This window comes from Eptatretus burgeri, chromosome 8 (genome assembly GCF_056783735.1).
Source record: "Eptatretus burgeri isolate ZD-2024b chromosome 8, Ebu_testis_v1, whole genome shotgun sequence".
NCBI lineage: Eukaryota > Metazoa > Chordata > Myxini > Myxiniformes > Myxinidae > Eptatretus > Eptatretus burgeri.
In genome coordinates this window covers 23,182,050-23,200,731 of record NC_140968.1, presented here as the reverse complement: position 1 = coordinate 23,200,731, position 18,682 = coordinate 23,182,050, and the positions used below count along the sequence as shown (strand labels likewise).

The 18,682-nt window shown below is 47.4% G+C and overlaps 1 protein-coding gene across 4 annotated transcripts in view; it reads left to right on the top strand.

Moving 5' to 3' along the window:
- The window catches only part of LOC147021309 (insulin-like growth factor 2 mRNA-binding protein 1), an 88,100-nt gene that overhangs the window by 13,055 nt on the left and 56,363 nt on the right, over window positions 1–18,682 (top strand). For all 4 annotated transcript variants that reach the window (XM_085891143.1, XM_085891142.1, XM_085891139.1 and 1 more), the window contains 2 exons: window positions 8,847–8,996; window positions 9,147–9,260. In XM_085891143.1, the coding sequence (XP_085747269.1) occupies window positions 8,847–8,996; window positions 9,147–9,260 (264 nt within the window). The remainder of the gene's footprint in view (window positions 1–8,846; window positions 8,997–9,146; window positions 9,261–18,682) is intronic.

Below are 18,682 nucleotides of genomic sequence, written 5' to 3'. Positions count from 1 at the left end.
ATGCAGAGGATCTTCCTGCTCTGAGCACCCTGGGCACAACTCCTGATTTGACAGAAAACCTGCAGGATGCTCGTCGGTACACATTAGCATTGTATGGAAACAAAATGAAATCCAATCGCAACTTATGTACAACCTTAGATGAGTTACGGTATGAATTTGCTTGCAAGAGTGACAAACCTGCATCAGCATTTCCTTCAACATGTGTTGCGTGCCAAGTACCAGTTAACTATATGGATGCAATGTGAAGTTTCAAAACCACAACAGTTGAGCCCAATTGGTAATGGCTGAAGATGGGATGAGGACACATCTTCCATGCAACCTGTTTACTATGTGAAAGAGGCTGCAACCATTGAAGTCCGAGACCTAACTCACATGTACTGTATGGATGCTGAATGCAAGACTTCACAGAAGTGCCACTGTTTGGCATTAGGATTGCCTTGCACTGACTTCTGTTCATGTCTCGGTATGGAATGTGACAACAAACGTGAAGCCCCTGTTGCTGCAGATAAGAGTGACTTGGACAGTGATGATTTTGATGAAATCTCTTTGTGAATTTCATATTCAGGACCATTTTATGCAGAATGTTTTGTTAAATATATTTGCTAGTTTCAGTGTTAAAGCAAAAAATATTAGTATACAACAAAATGTAAGATAGCATTTTGGAATAAAATTAGTAAGTAAAATCACATTTTTTTCAGTTTTGAAAACTTAATGATTCACATTTAGCTACTGAGATGATCTGAAAGCAACATACTTTTGATTCTGTACAAAATGACATTTTAATTCTGAAAATTGGTTGATAATTGAAGATTTAACAGTCATTTTTATGATTTTCCGAAACGCACAAATTTCAGGCACCATAATTATAAATTCCACCAAAAATACATGCTCACCCCAATATATTTTTTCACAACCATCTATTTCCTACTTCAGACATCCTAATAAACCAAAAAAATATGGCTGTGCTTTGTTCTACCCTGGGGAGGGGTTACCTATTTTTTTTCCAGCCATGCCACAGCACTATAGTGAAATGGGGGTCTTTTCGGTCTTTGATCTTTTGAGATATACTGTATGTGTGTATATGTGTGTATGTATATATATATATATATATATATATATATATATATATACATACACACACACACACACACACACACACACACACACACACACACACACACACACACACACACACACACACACACACACACACACGTCGTGGCCAAAAATATTGGTGCCCTTGCACTTTTTTTAAATAACTCAATTTTCTCTAAAAAATAAGTTGAAATTGACAAAAGTATTTGGTCTCCACAATTCTTTATTTTATTTTATTCAGAACTTCATATGTACTTTTAAATCAGAAAATAAAAAGAAATGGCATTGACAAAATTCTTGACACCGGAGACTTTACATTTGGTAGCACAGCCTTTGACCAAACTAACTGCAGTCAAGCACTTCCTGCAGCTATGAATGAGCTTCCGACACCTCTCTCCCAGCAGTTTGGCCCACTCTTCTTGTGCAAACTGCTCTAGTTCTTCCAAATGCTGTTTTCAGATCTCCCCACAGGTTTTCAATGGGATTTAGATCTGGACTCATTGCTGGCCACTTCAGAACTGTCCGAGAATTACGTGCTTGAAGTCTTATTTACGAGAATCACCTGCTTGAAGTCTAATTATTTCTCACAATTTTTAAAAGGTGCCAATAATATTGTTACGGCTGTGGAAATTCGCAGAGCACCATATAGGTCCTTGGATCAGTTATGTCGATAAGTCTGTGTTCAGATAGATTTCCCCACCAATGTTTAACGGGCAATTATTCGTGTACCGGGCTGTGATCTTTGAGTTAGTCGTTTTTCTTTTGCTATTGTTATTTTGGACCAACCGCTTCACAACAACCACCTCCATCACCAACATCGCTCATCAACCGCTTCACAACAACCACCTCCACCAGCAATATCGCTCTCATCAACTGCGTCACAACAACCACCTCCACCACCAACATCGCTCTCACAACTGCCTTCACACAACCACCTCCTCCACAACCGCCCTCACACAACCACCTTCTCCACAACGCCAATCGCAGCCACCATCTCCTAAACCACATCTTCCCCAATACCCAACAGCGAACAACGTCGCTTCACCTTCAGCTCCGCGGGCGCCGCCATCTTTGCGCCGGCCACGGCAACATCGCTGCAAACAAACACAGGGGTTTCCTTGTTGCTAGCGACGGTGATTTCTACCACGTCCGCTCTCCCTTCAGCATCTGATCTCTACCACGTCCGCTCGCTCGCTCCAAGCTTCGCCTCGGAATTCGGATCAGGAGACCGAGAGGGGTGGAGCCAGTGGGGTCAGAGGTGAAAGAGTGGAGATCAAACCTCGCCTCATGAACCCTATAAAAAGCGCGCAGGGCGCCAAGTCAGCGAGTCGGTCGGGGTTTGGAGCGGTGTGAGGAGCGGAGTTTGAGTCCAGTGGAAGTCCGGGTTCGCCGAGGAGACTGAGCGGGGAGCACAGCAGGCCGGCCGTGCCACGCAGAACTGCACGTCCATGTGGGACATGGGGAGACCCGGAGAGAGGTTGCCAGCCAACATCGAACGGGCCGAGGTGATCCGGCTTCGGGACAGTCCGAGCAGCGCTGAGGGACGGACGGGCTCTTAAAGAGCGCATCAACTCTGAAAGAGCATAAGACCCGTTCGTTCCTCTGAGGCGTTTCCGGCTGGGCCCGAATCACCAGACCGTCGGACTGCGGTCACGACAGCTGCCGTGGGGACGGGACGTCGCAGGTCGCCCCAGTGAGGCACCTCGACGGTGAAGGTAACCAGCACGGCCTCGCGGAGCCTCTGCGGTCATCACAGCTCCGTGAAATAAAGACCCAAGAGCTCCAGTCTACCCCTCGTCTGTCCTGGGGTTTATCCTTGATTTTGAATGAACGTTGTGGCGCCATGTCTTCAAGTAGAAGTGTGAAGTGTGTACATAATAGATAGACGGTAGTAGCTCTTTTGCATTGCTTTTGTTGGTTGTATACTTGCGTGCGTGTTCGGCCTTGCATAATTGCCATTGCTGCATTGATTGATGTGCATACCTGCATATGTGCTTATTCAATAAATGTGCTTGTTTAAATGTTAACCCATTTGTTGCGTCCTTTTCCCTGCATTGAACTGCCGTATTGAGTTCGGAATATAGTTGGTTGTTAAATAGCCGATAAAGTGATCGGGTCCAACGGGGCTGCGCGATAAATACCCCGCTCGGTTACCCAAAAACGAAGCGAGCTGCTTAAGCGGCTCGTTTCCAAGTGGCCCCGTTGAGGTAGTCTCTCGGTAGTCTGCCCGCGCGATTAATTAGGTATATCGACAATTTGGCGATTGACCCTGTAGCGCGGGTGGAATCTTGGCTAGGCTGTGGTGTGCTCAAAACGCACCCGTAGCGGGATTCCGGCGTTGTTCCGGAAAGCTGTGACTAGATTGTCCGTTCGGTGGGCGAAGCGGCCGCTATTGGTTAAACGCGGTCGTTCGTACGCCGGTGGGCAAGAATCCACAACACTGGTGTCGGCAAGCGGGAAACAAACTCTCCCGTCTCCAAACAAAATTAACGGAACCGGATCAAGGGTGTGCGAGGCGACCCAGTTCCATTAAATTACGAGCTTTAAAATTTATTCCGATACGCAAAATGGCGGCTCAAGGCGAGCGGGTGCAGGGTGTTTTAGATGAACCCATGGTCCAGGACACCCGTGAGGAGGACACCACCTTACCCCAGGGTTGGGACAAGTGGCTATGCCACACCACTGGTTATTTTTTATTATTGCAACTGCACGACTGAACGTGGTCAGTGGATGTGGCCAGGGCAGGTGACAATGCAGCAGTTAATGGATGTCATGGACCTTGCGATGAAGCGCAAGGATTGGAATCTGGGAACAATGGCGGATGATGTAAAAATGCTCCAGGAGTTTGCAAACGGGACCAGGACGCTACCTGAAGGAAATACTGAGTCGAGGGGGAGTGTGGCGGCTGTTCGGACCACGATAACGGGTGAGGTAGAATTGACGGAGAAAATAATGATAATTGGATGAGAAGAGTATGAACTCGGACAGTTGATGACGATCGTTGCTGCCACGACAATTATCGGGGAAACTAAAAAAACTCGGACACGAGTGAAGGACGGAAGAGTTAAAAGAAATAACAGAGAAATTAAAGGAGGTAGAGGTGACGACGAAGGAAATAGAAGTATTGCCAGAGACGTGGGAGACAGACCGAGTCGAGAAGGAATTAAGTAAAACGAAGGAGGAAACAGACGAAAATCCAGGAAGAAACTAATAGAGACTAAGGAAACAAAAGAGGTGACAAACGCAAATAGTCACGGAAACAGAGACACTGGAGATAGAGGGTGAATTAAAAGAAACTAAAGACGAACACACACACATGGAGTTAGCAAGGGACAATGAGAGGGAGCTCGGGGAATGTTTCGTGGCTCGGTACAAGCAGCTGGATAGCCTCCTTCAGGAACGGAGGGAGACGCTATGCTCCCTTGAGGCGGATCACGACCAGGTGGGTCCGGTCGAGCGGGCGAGTGCTGTGGATGGGTGCACGCGGAGCTTGGGGGGTGTGAAGGCCCCGGGACCCCTTGTGGCAGAACAAATCCCCGGTGTGATTGTGTCGAAATGTGTGTTTGAGTGTGGCTAAGTGTGTGCTGAAAAGCGCGCATAGCGTGGGTGAAAGGCGTTGTGTGAAAGAGACCGTGTGTGTGAGTAATATGGTGTGCGTGGGTGAAAAGGAGTGCCCGAGTAAAAGGCCGTGTGTGGATGAAGCACCATGTGTGAGTGCAACCACGTGTGCGAGTGAAATGGCATGCGTGAGTGAACGGCCGTGTGTGAGAGAGCGTGTGTGTGGGCTCTGTATGAAAGATGACGATCGGTATGCGGGAACACGCAATCGCGTGCCCGAGTGAGAGTGGTGGCATGTGAGAATGTGTGCATAAGAGTGCGACGACGACCGTGCCTGACAGTGGACAAAGGCCGAGTAGCGGCCGTAGCTGTTTTGGGGACCGTGCCGGGTTTGCATGGCAGCGTGCGCGGGGTCCGTGCTGTGCTACGCATGAGGCCGCCACGTGTGCGTCTGCGCAAGTGAAATCCAGTCCGTAAACGCACGCGGTGGATGTTAGCCGATCCCGCAGACGGACAGAAGGTAGGCTGGGATTGTGAATTTGGAACGGATGGGTTCTCCACGCGAGCGTGTTTGTAAAGCTCCAACAAGTAGAGCACATGTGTTCGCGTGGCTAACCCCTCGAAACGCGAGGCTTGCTTTTAATGCACAGGGTGACGTCGTGGCTGTATCGTTGGAATCCGGCAGGAGGGGAATCCCTGCCGGATGGTACCGTCCGAGAAGGGACGAGGTGCGCGAAACGTGAACAGCTGCCATGACGTCATGGAGAAAAGAGCACAGGTTGCGAGTTGCCGCGCTGATGCACGCATAGAAAAAAAAAGCAAGCCTCGCTTCGGGTGAACAGGATTCCCTGGGCAAGGAGTGGAAGACCCCCTTGGCTGGGGCACAGGATCGGAACTAGTTAGGGGGAAAGGTTAGCTTCGTTAGACCGGCTTGATGGGGCAGGGATAAGTCCTCATGGAGCCCGTGGAATGGTTATTTGGAGGGGTTTTATTCAGATTTAGAATGGAAAATGATTTGGAGACAGTGACGGACTTTGGATGTGTAGAGGGGACGTAGCTTAGCTGCGTAGATTAAAAGAATGTGCTACTTGTTTAAGGGATGACGAGGGAGCACGAGGTAGTTATGGGATTTAGTGAGAGGAATGGCAGTGATCAGCGATGGAGTGAAATGAAGTGGAAAATGTACTTGGTGAGTGAGTGAGGGCCAGCGGGCTGGAGTGTATGGAGTGAATGTGGTATGCATGGTGCGATGAGTGATTGGGGGGAGGAGTGATTCCCACCCAAGGGACCCCAGGGTCAGTGTAATGATAGATAATGGGTTAGTCAAATTGACAAAATGGAGGTCGTTTTGCTGTTGGTGCGAATGTAGGCTCGAAACCCGTTTGGAGGGGTGCAGGAGCTCTGTTGACAGGCTGGGAACGTGGCTGCGAACGGTGAGTATTGCTTAGTGGGTACCCCGGGCACCGGGCTAGTCAGTCGCAGTAGGCCAAGGGCCCATGGGGGCCAGGATAGCATAGTGGGCCCGCATGATGCGGGGCCCAGGGCGCCATTGGCCACGTGGGCGGTGCATTGGGCACGGGCACCCGGGGAAGGGGCCCGTGGCGCCAGCCTGCCATGTGAGCATCAAGGGGGAGTAGCCGAGGAGGGCACTCCCCAGTTTTTAGGGAGCTGGTAGGCTCGGAGACAGTTGCAGGGTCCGGGGGTGCCATAGTTGGAGAATCGGCAGAGGGTAGTTCCTGCCAAGGGAGCCACGCATCCCAGCCATGAGACAGTGCAAGGGCACGAATGGAAAATTCGAGGGCAAGGCCCAAAATTGTGAGGACACCAACACAGGCAACGGGAATCTTGGTTGATAGAACCAATAGATTAAGCGAGTGGCGCTTTTGGAAAGCCCCGGGGTAGTTTTGGAGTAATAAATGTTGGGGTAGTTAGGAGATGTACCCCTCCGCACCACCCATCCCTTCGCTCTCATTGTGGGCCGCTGGACTTACCGTGGTAAGGAGATTGCTGAAATCTGAGGAGGCCATTCTGAGGCTTTGTTGGGCCTCGACACAGGACACTAGCTCTCCCTTATTCCTCTCCAGGAAGGGAATATAGGGCTTGGGAGTAGGCTAGGATGACGATAGGTTAGCCGGACAGAGACTATAAAGGGGGTTAGGCAGACGAATTATAATGGGGGAAATAAAAATAAAATAAAACAAAAAAATAAGATGGGGCTAAATTATTTGTGTTATGCAAACTAAGGGGGTGGGTATGGACAGAGACAGGCAAAGGCGATAGGTTGGGAGGGAGACAGTAGGGTAGGTCTGAGCCTGCCTTCCGAGTGGCCAGCACCATCGCACTCCCTCCACGAACCTCCAGAACGGGATAAGAGGCCGGCCAGCTTCACCTGCCGGCCTGTTTTTACTACAAGGCCTGTGCCGGCCAGCTTCACCTGCCAGCCTGTTTTTGCTACAAGGCCTGTGCCAGCCAGCTTCACCTGCCGGCCTGTTTTTGCTACAACGGCCTGTGCCAGCCTTGTCTGCCTGCCTTTGCCTTGACCCCATACCTGCTAGCCCCTGTTTGCATTTGCCCCATTCCATCCATCACCATGTGCCCAGGACATTGCGCGAGCTGCAGGGACTGCCCTGTAGGCAGCCGCACCACGGCACTGCATTGAGCAGCCCGTGCACCGCTCATTTGTGTTTGCTTGCATCAATACCATTCAGTGTTCTGCAGGGACTGCCTTGCAGGCAGCCGCACACGGGGACTGCATTGGTGCAGCCCGTGCACCGTTTGTGATCACTGTTCACTGCGCTCATTTCACGGGGGAGGCCTAAGACTGCATTGGGCAGCCGGCCACATTCCCTGTTCAAACCTGCAATTGTTTCATGAGCCAGAGACTGCATTTGGGCAGCCTGGCTCCCTGCTTGAAGAATGGCCTGTTGGATGGCGCATAGCCGCCGGGTTGGGGTGAGTTGCCTTCAGCAGCTGAAGACATAAAAAGGTTTTGTCACAGACAACGGGGCCTTTTGAACAGGCCCTGAAGACATCCGAACTTCAGCTGTGGGGGTGCTCACCCTCAAAATATCGCTGACGCTATGTGCCCTTTTTCCCCACAGAGTCCATATTGTATGGGCCATTTTAGGATTTCTGTGTGGAATTAGCTAAGGTTTAGTAATTTTTCAGCTTTTTTGTTTTGTTTTGTTCCCCTGCAAATGAAAGAAATGCATCTGTGGATACCAAACGAGTTTTTAATTTCAACAATTTTCTGGAAGAAATGGTAAATTCTTTGAAAAAAGTGCAAGGGTGCCAATATTTCTGGCCACAACAGTATATATCAAAGTGTATCCTGCAGTCTGCCATGTCCTTCCTTTTCAAGACCCATAGCTGTGAAATTAACATATTTAGGTCTGTTTTTGGTTCACGAGTCAGTAAGTGACCACTATATTCGGTATGCGTGTGTCCGTCTGTCTGTCTGTCTGTCCCGAGCATAGCTCTGTGGGTTTTGATCCAATCCTGATAAAATTTGGGTGGGAGGTTTATATCATGATCTAGTTGTGTTTTCCTGAGAATGGGCGTGCTGCGCCCATTATGGGTGGAGCCACACCCAAAAAACATGTGTTTTTAGGGGGTAGCCGGTTTCAAGTTACATCTTCTCTGAGGGAGTTTGTCGAATCTGGCAGGGGTTTCAGTATTTGGTTAGCCCAATGGCACCTGCATAGCCCCACGGAGCTCGATTTTTCATTTTCGTCACAAGGTCACGAACTTAGAAAATGTCAAAAAAACCAATAAATTGGGCATTGAGTTCCTCGGGTTTTCACCTGTTTCGAATGAAAGTTGGTATGCAAGTCGTGCTCTTCGAGTACTACAACTTTCATCATTTACGTTTTTCCCGATTCCCGCCAGTTTGCCCGTGGCGTCCCCTCAAAGGTCAAAAAATAATAAAGACAAATGTTGTACATTGCTCGTGAACCATCGCTGTCTCCAGACTTGTATTTTATTATTTTTATTTTATTTTTTACCAATACTAATGGATTGCATCTCATGTCATTTTAAGAAGGAAGAAACTATTGAGCAAGAGTCGGTGAATGAATGATGCACAAGTTTAACTGGATTACTTGCGCTGATTAATTGGCAAAATGAATCCTTTTGAGACTTCTGTTGCATTACAATAATAATGGATTTTGGTTGTGATGGTTGTTGTCTCACAGAGCCCTGGAAAGCATCAATTCTGATCATGAAGAGGGACAAGGTGAAGTGAGGCGCTTCATAGCTTCTTATATCCCTGATGATTCACCCCTTGGAGGATGCGGGGAAGAAAAAAGGTCGAACCGTTTTCGGCAACTGCGTACTTTGCAAAGGTGATAGTTTGAGGAGGAAATTATGACACTGTGAGAGATTTAATGTACAAATGTTTGCAAAGCCTTGTGTTCACGAAGTTTCGATGACTGTAGCACAGTTGATTCTCCCTTCATTTTGTCCTGCTGTGATGTAAAAATTTTGCTCCTTAGGAAAGAGGTATCTCTTTTTCCACTACGTTTGCTGGTGCCATCAAAGCTACTGGGAGCTCTTATTGGCAAGGAAGGAGCCACTATTCGGGCAATTACAAAGGAAACTCATACCAGGTCGGTTTGATTCCACCAGCCTTTCTGTGAGTGCTGTTACCATTTTCAATTGTTTGAAATGAATTGAAATGTAAGGTTTATTTTTTAAACTTTTTTTTTCTTTTTCTTCCATTATGAATAAGCATAGCTATTGAAATTGTTCCTCCATAACTTGTACTTGTCCATGATGTGGGAACATATTAGTGGTTTAAAGGTGTATGGTTCATTATCCTTTCACCTCCATATTTCTTACTGGCCTTTTTTGTCCCCTGCCTGTCTGACGAGGTCGGAGCGGGGGGGGGGGGGGGACACATTAAAAATGAGGTCTGTCCGACCGTGATATTTCAAAAACCATTGGACATTTAGCTTTCATACTGCAGATATGTATTCCTCATGACATTTCTCAACCTAATTAGATTACGGCTGTGATTGGCTGAATTCTGTTGCCATGGAAACCATCTCGTTAACTTGGCTTGTGTACTTGATGTTTCAAAAACCATTCAAGATTTAGCTGTTATATTGCACAACTCTATTCCTCATTCCACCTAAAAGGCGGGAGACCTGGAGTATCGGCTCCTTGTTTGTTTTTTTTTGTTTTTGTTTTTGCATCAGCATTGAATAATTGTCTTCCTGATTTTGTTCAGTCTTGGAGTAAGGATGTGGTTTGAAACTGCTAGTTAAGACTCCTTTTGATGAAAACATTTCCAAATCCCCATTTCCATGATTGCACGACTCCTTTTGGGTGGTGGTTTGTGGCACTTCCTTGTGGAGATTTTTATCTCGCTGATTAAGCAAAACTTTTGGTTGAGTTTAGCATAAATGAGGCTGTGGTTTGTCTGGCATTTTGTTCCTCTCACAGCCCAATTATGATCCTAACAACTTTGAAACCTCTGGTGAACCAGGATGCTCTCTTGAGTGCTTGTGCTGAAAGCTCGGATGCATCCAAGTTGTCTTTTGTTTATTTGGGAAATAAAAGTTTTTGTGATTAATGGATTGTATTCAGTGTCTGTATGAAGTGGTAACAATTGTTGCTATCTTTTCCAAATGCCATATTTGCCATTGACTCCCTTCTAGAGTTGGTGGTCTGAGCTTACACAATGGATTGCCAAGATTGTCCATTTAAATTTTCGAAGACAGAGTTTGTCTTTTCTGAGTTCCTGTGAGATGTGCTCGATGTTTTCATATCTTTTTTTGATCTAATCAAAGTTGGTCATTTTGTTGCATTTGGTACTGTTGATGGTAACTTATTTTTTTTGCGGCCTCGGGGCTCGAGCCTACTATGAGGGGGAAATCCCCGGTTTCTCTCGAACTTACCTGGACTGGAGGCCACCAGGAGTGAATAACTTCACTCCATGGTGGGTTGCAACACAACTACGATGCAACTATTTATGCCAATCAAGCGACCACGACTCCCATTGCCCCCAGTGACAGTGCCTATCTGTCTAACACCTGTTTAACTTCGGGTCCTGTGGCCCCTGACCAGGGAACGCACCCTCATCTTGAAAGTGGCTGAGCTGTACTGCTAGCACACACCAGACCCTGCAAACCAAACCTTCGGGAATCTCAACCTCCTAAGCTATCTACGTACGGAACCGTACGGATCTATCGACGTATCTAGTGCTCGAACAATTGGGGAAAATATGGACACTGACAGATTGGAAATATATTCAACAAGAACAGGTTTACTTACACAAGTGAGGAGCAGGAAAAAAAAAAGGGGGGGGGAGGGAACATAAGGATTTCAATGGCATGTGGAGAAATGAAGGTTAAGCAATTTGTACAGCATTGAGGTCAGAGAAAGAGAAAAGAGAGACAGAGCAAACTTAACAAGTGCCTTACCTATCATGAACATAGTATATGGGCCCAAGCATTCACAACCGCTATTCACTGCTGAGGGAGAGAAGTGGGAAAAAAGACTGTGGTGTCTCGTGTGTGTGTGTGTGTGTGTGTGTGTGTGTGTGTGTGTGTGTGTGTGTGTGTGTGTGTGTGTGTGTGTGTGTGTGTGTGTGTGTGTGTGTGTGTGTGTGTGTGTGTGTGTGTTGCAAGTGCATTTGAAAAGGGAAACTGAGAAAGGTGCAGCAGAAAATGTGTGTGAGGTGATAGCCTAAGTGTGACATCATACCAGATGTGTGCAATGCAGCTTTGTTTCGGTCCTATTAATCGGCTTGGCTCCGCCCGCCCCCTCGCAACCTTGGCTCCTTGCAAGTGATGGAAAAACCAAAGGGGCGAAAGTGCGAAGAACCAGCAGTGCGACATCGGGGAGCAGTGTATGGCGACCCTTGACATCATGCCTCAGTGAACAGTGTCTGGCCCCCATTGAAAGAGTGTCTGTGTTGTTCTTTGAAAGAGGGCAAACAAAACGATGTCCAAAGAAACAACACTTTGGGGTTCGCTCTTTTATAAGGCAGGCCTGAAAGCTTCGAGAATGTGCATGTCATTGGGTGGGGCCTGCACACTGATTGGCATTCCACCTCCCTCACCCCACCCATTCGAGTTTCTGCAGCGAGTCCTCTCAGGTCAATGCCTCGGTGTCAATGCCATTGATGCCAATGCCTCTCAGCCAATCAATGTTGAGGATTGCAGGATGAGGGAGCTCCTTTAGAACGTTGGCTTGATGGTTATGCCTGGTGTTGGCTTAATGGTTAGGGTGGAGGGCTTGGGATCCAAGGGTTCTGAGTTCAAATCCTGCTCAGCCGTTGAATTAATACCAGGTGGGCTTAACTCGGCCTGTCATCCTTTCGAGGTCAGCAAAATGAGTGCCAGCATGCTGGTATCCTGTGTCGGAGTGGCGACCCGTCCAGGATTGTGCCCAATAGCCAAGGAGACTGCTTAAGCAGCACCAATGCTCTGCAGAGAGTATGGTCCCAATCTCCTCCTCCTTTAGAACGGGGGAGTTTGAGGTTATGTAGGTGTACAATGTCTTGCCTTACGTGCGTGTAGGAAGAGATTATGTCAAACTACAGTCTGTATAAAACAAAAGTGTTTGTACAGTTTGTGTGTGTTGAGACAGACAGACAGACAGAGAGACAGAGAATATATTAACGATGAAGGGAATGTAAGGATCAGCACATACCCGCATCAAATGGCGACCAACACCTTGCCGACAACCTTCCATGTGCAAAATAAAAATTGGAGGTAAATCCTAATCTACCCGTTCCAATGCAGTTTGGATCATACTGACCCATCAAAGGTAAGGGGCTATTCTAAACATTAATTACGGAAATGACTATGTTGAAGGACCGACATGTCGTGAGTGCACATTTTCAATAGCGGTTTCTCAAAACCGCAAAAGTATTATGCCAGATAGAGCAAGGCTATCATTTACCCCCCTTTTTTCAGGCTTTAAATTCTGGACACAGTTGCATTTCACCACTGTGGTGCTTTATTCAGGGTGTCCATTCCAGAAGGTATATTCAGCATGAATAGTCTGAACTATGACTCTTTAGTCAAGCAAGACTTTTGGAGAGCTGTAATATCGGTTAATCATCCCAGTTTTCTACCAACTAGTGCAGTTCAAAGTTCATTAGTATTCATGATAACCAGTAGTGTTCTTGTATGCCAAGGTATGATATTGTTGTGGTTCTGGGAACCACATCTATCCAAACCAGTGTCATCCATCATCCAGTGGTCCCCAGACAGTTGTTTCATTAATATACATACACTTCGACCCTTCTTGTCTAGTGGGACAGGTGCGTTGTGTGGGTCTCATGGATGGGTCTGATTGTATCTCTAACTTCATTACCTTCGCATTCTGCGAAAGGTTATGTTTTGGTCAGCGTGTATTTATTTATTTGTTTATTTATTTGTAATCTTGTGATTCGTATAACTCAAAAAGTATTAAACCGAATTGCATGAAATTTGGTGGGATGATTGGTTACACTGAACAACAAATTTCAAAATTTTTTTTTTACTGGAGATGTGTAAAGTGATTAAGACTAATTTGGGTACGCTGATTTCAAAAATCATAACCGTTTTGCTGTATCACGTCAGGATTTTCAGGAACAGAAATATTCCCATTGCCTAGAAGTCAGGATTTCAATGAAATTTACATATGTCTTTAACATGTCTATTTCGTACAATTGTTGTTAACTTGTGTTATATTTCTTTCTTTCAGATAAAGATGAGTAGGCGTTCCTGTACCAATCATCCTGACAACTTCTGTTATGTCTGTGGTCGGTATACCAAAAAAGATCAACAGCGAAGTATATCTACAGCAGTGAAAATGAAGGCCGCCTACTTTCACTACTTCGGGTGTAAGGTGGGGGACCAAGAACAGAGCTGGGCACCACACATCTGCTGCACAAGCTGTCACACAACCTTGACTCAGTGGTTGGTGGGCAAGCGCGCGAGCATGCCATTTGCGGTGCCCATGATATGGCGTGAGCCGCAGAATCATCATGATGATTGTTATTTCTGCTGCACAAGCATCGCCGGCTTCAACAAGAAGAATAAAGGTCACATCAAGTACGCTGACTGCGTCTCTGCTCGTAAACCTGTGCCTCATGATGACGAGAACCCCGTTCCAACACCTCCAGCTGATCAGAACATAGCTGTAAGCAGTGGTGAAGAGGATGGTGATGATGAACCTTTTGAACCCGACACTCAAGAATCACACCTTCTGAACCAGGGAGACTTAAATGATCTTGTAAGAGATCTCTCGCTGTCAAAGGCGAAGGCAGAGCTGCTTGGATCAAGGCTGCAGCAGTGGAATCTACTTGAACCTAACACCAAGATATCCTTGTTCAGAGCACGTCACAGAGACATGGCCGAGTTCTTTGAGATGGAAGACACGATGACATTCTGCAGTGACATCAACGGTCTGTTGAAAGAACTTGGGTGTGATCACGATCCTGCAGACTGGCGCCTCTTCATCGACTCGGGGAAGAACAGCTTGAAGGCTGTTTTGCTCCACAATGGCAACGAGAAACCATCAGTCCCACTGGCTCACGCGTTCGGCATGACAGATACCTATGAGACTATGCGGCAGCTGCTTGATTCCATCAAGTACAATGACTTCAACTGGCACATCTGCGGAGACTTGAAAGTGGTGGCGCTGTTGTTAGGGCTGCAGTCAGGCTACACAAAATACATGTGCTTCCTTTGTCTCTGGGATAGCAGAGACGACAAGAATCACTGGACGAAGAAAGATTGGGAAGAGCGAAAAGAGCATGTACCTGGTCGACACAACGTGAAGCATGTCGCCCTTGTTGACCCAGCCAAGGTTTTCCTTCCACCACTCCACATAAAGCTCGGCTTGATGAAAAGTTTTGTACGGGCAATGGATCTGAATGGGCGTGGGTTTTTATACCTCAAGGAAAAGTTTGGCAACACCTTGTCGGAGGCCAAGATCAAGGCTGGTGTCGTTGTTGGACCGCAAATCCGACAGATTATGAAGGACGAAACTTTTCCGACAACTCTAAACCCCAAAGAGCTGGCAGCGTGGAGGAGCTTCAAAGCTGTGACGGACAACTTCTTGGGGAACGAGCGCGCGGACAACTATGAAGAAATAGTGCAGCAGCTGCTGGAGTCCTTCAGGAAACTTGGCTCCAGGATGTCCCTGAAAATCCATTTCCTACACCAGCACCTGAACTTCTTCCCTGACAACTTGGGAGCAGTCTCGGACGAGCACGGCGAGCGATTCCACCAAGAGATTTCACTCATGGAGACGCGTTACCAAGGGCGGCACAACCCGAACATGATGGGCGATTTCTGCTGGTTCCTGCATCGTGAAACTGACACAGAGCAGCACAAACGCAAAGCCAAATGCCTAAAGCATTTTTAATTACATTCTAGTGGAGTTTTTCTGTAATTTCTATAATTTTGAAGCATTCATGATGAAATAAATGAATAAATGAATTTTTGTAAATTTCATTGAAATCCTGACTTCTAGGCAATGGGAATATTTCTGTTACTGAAAATCCTGACGTGATACAGCAAAACGGTTATGATTTTTGAAATCAGCGTACCCAAATTAGTCTAAATCACTTTACACATCTCCAGTAAAAATTTTTTGTTGTTCAGTGTTATTAGCCAGGAAGCATTCGATTTAGATTTTGGGATCGTTCGGGTCAAAGGTCAAGGTCAAGGTCACAAAGGTCAAAATCGTCTTTTTACGATAACACGGTCAATTTTTATTCAATTTGCATGCAACCAATGCCAAAATGTTCAGAATTCAACGCCTCATCTTGTCTTATGCAATATGACACAATGATGCCCATACTCTTGTTACCGGTTAGGGGCCAAAGGTCAGGGGGGTCACGACCTTGAAAAATATGTGGTTTTTGTCATAACGCGGTCAATTCTTGTCCGCTTTACATGAACCCAGCATTAAAATGTTCAGAATTTAATGCCCAATCTTGTGACACAATGACGTCATAACACATGTCACCAGTTGGGGTAAAATTTCGGGGGTGGGGTCACGCCCTTGAAAAATATGCGGTTTTCGGAATAACTCAGTCAATTCTTATTCGATTTGCATGAAACCAGCATCAAACGAGATTACCTTCTCTTGTTGAAACGTTGTATTCACCGAGCTTGCGAGTGAAGACTCGCCAAAACGACATGAGTTGATTGTTGTTTAGTCCGTAGCCCCCAAAAGTCGGGGGGGGGGGGTCATGACATTATAGCTATGTGGTTTGTGTCATAAGACCATTCATATGAAACCAGTTCCCCACACTCATACCAAGAACAAAAAAAGTAGTGGCGGTGAAGGTATGCGCTCTATGAGTGCCCGTTCTAGTTCCTACTCTTTTTCTGAGATAAATCCAAGCAACGGCTGCCTGTAAAAGCCATGACCACGCCCTTCATTGTAAGAATGCATCTTCGCAAAAGTCAGCACAAGCATTGACAGCCCGTGCCGTGCCCGGGGGGATAGAAAAGCAGATCAACACGACCACCACTTAAGTGCACGGAACACGGGCAGCACAGTGATAACCCCCCACCCCCCACCCACTATGCAGGACACCAGAAGCCTCAACACGACGCACCGCTGCAAGAATGCCGTGCCGAGGGAATAAAAAGATAAATAACCTCGTCCTCACCGTACGGGACGTGTGCAGCACGTTCTTGTCAACACAAACCTACATCTAATGATTGTGTCCAATCGTTTCCTTCAATTCCTGATGCAGATCGGGGCCGGCACCACGCAACACCACTGCCTTTGGATAACTGCGAGCACAGTGGCGGACACAGGCGCAGCTCCGTAATAAATAACCACATGTACAATGGCGGATCCGCGTGCATGGTATGGGGCATGCATACTCATAGCGCATCTCTTCATTCATGTCTGTGAATGGGGTTACAATAACATCTTGCCATTGGTCTTCGCTCACCACAACGGCCACAAATGTCTCCTGTGGACGGTGGACGTCCTTCCGCACCTCCGCCTCGATGCGGCTGCTGCTGGGCAGAGGCGTGCTGTGTGGCCTGGAACGCTCAGGCCGTATGGCATGCCGACGAGGCGGGCACATTGACCAGCGCTAGCCGTGGGTCACCGGAGGTGCCCGGGCGGGCATGCGGGACTGACGCGACCCTCAGCCAGTCACCGGCCCGGGTGCGGCCCGGGAGTTCGGTGCAGGGTCATTCGTATCGTGGGGTTCGGAGAGAGACGATTCCGCAGCTCAGTTATGGCTAGCCAGATGTACAGTGAGGCCGCTTCCGGTCATGGTGGCCGGGCCGTGGGGTGGCCGGGCCACAATCAGAGCGCCCGATTCGGGAGACGACACATCGCTTCGGGGTGACGCCCCGCCCTGCACCGCAGGGTCTATAAAGGACGGGTCGCGAGGCCGTCTGCAGTTTCTGTCTGCTGGTTCCTGTCCTGCTCATCGTTCCTGTCTGCTGGTCCCTGTCTGCTGATCCTGCTCTGTCTGGCCTGGTATCCTGCAACATCTTTGCAATCGTCTGCTGACTCCGTCCTTCTTCACCGACTCGCCGCTGACTCCACCCAAAGTCCTTCCTTCACGCCTGACGGTCGCGCCTCATTCTCTGGATCAACACTTAGCTGCACGAAATTCCACGAAGCAGGGAACGACGTGCCAGCTGCCAGGGAGGGATATTCCAGCCGAGCATCCCCCCAAAACATACTGGTGGCACAGTCGGTCAATCGTGTAAGGTATTGAGAGACCGTTAGCCTCATCTCCTCTCCTTAACGTGTGTGTGTGTGTGTGTGTGTGTGTGTGTGTGTGTGTGTGTGTGTGTGTGTGTGTGTGTGTGTGTGTGTGTGTGTGTGTGTGTGTGTGTGTCATGGCGCCTGTCCTCACTTGAGTTTAGATTGCACAAGGTATATCGGGATAAGTCTGCTCTGTGTCTGCTTTTGTAAGTTGTTTGTTTTATTGTCGCACCATACTTTTCTTTCTATCTATACTTGCACACAACAATAAACTACATGCACTGTGCCACATATCTTTCCTCACCTGCCTGTAATAAATCCTTTGTGGAAATGTTCCCAGTTCGTTTTTGTCTTTTCTTTCATTGATCCAGCATGGTCTGTATCCTAACTGAGCCGGGACTTTATTCCCAACAATCCATTCCTTTTAGCCGGTACGTCCTTGGCAGTGTCGCTCGGCTGCATCTGATCTGGTAAAGCGATCCGGTTCAGTCAAGGCGTACCGAGGGTGTGTCCCCCGGTAATTACATCACGTGATTATTTTTTAGGTAACTTGATAAACTAGGTGGAGGACCCTAAGTCATGTAGTTGAGTTATTGGCGTTCACGGTCAGTTAGCGACCCCCCCCTCCTCACGGAATTACGTGTGCGACGGCCTGCGATTCCGGGGAGTCTGGTGGGAACCCGAGATAGCTTCGCCCCCCCCGCCCCCAGTGATCATCTCACCAAACCCCTGGCCCGCAACAATATTTATCAGCCAATATCCCATGCAGCGGCAGACTGTGTTTTGCATTTGCTTGGCTGGCTGGCTGCCTGTCTGTCAACTTTTTGAGCTTTTGTCATCAAATTTTCAACACAGCTTTGTTATGAGAATATGGAGAAGACTAATAATTGGGTCAAAATGTCAAGGGCAATGTCACAGTAAATACAAATTGGCCCTCTCAACCCATCCGCTATGCATCAAGCACAAGATGGCTGGGTTATTTTTAATTTTGGTTTTTTACTTATTTATTTATTTTAAACAATTTCTACTTTTGTCATCAAATATTCAACAAACCTTTTATTATGAGAATATAATAATAGTAATACCATTCCTTTTCATGCTGTAAAGGCACATAGAGCTTTTCAGTTTCATTGGCAAAGCGTACAGTCCTGGATGGGTCGCCACTCCGACTCAGGTTACCCCCAAATGGTTATTACCCCAGTCCACTTGTACTCATTTCATTGTCCTCGGAAGGATCACAGGCTGTTAAACCCCACCTGGTATTAATTCAACAGCCAACAGGTTCGAACTCAGGACCCTTAGGTCCCAGGCCAGCCACCTTAATTACTAAGCCAAC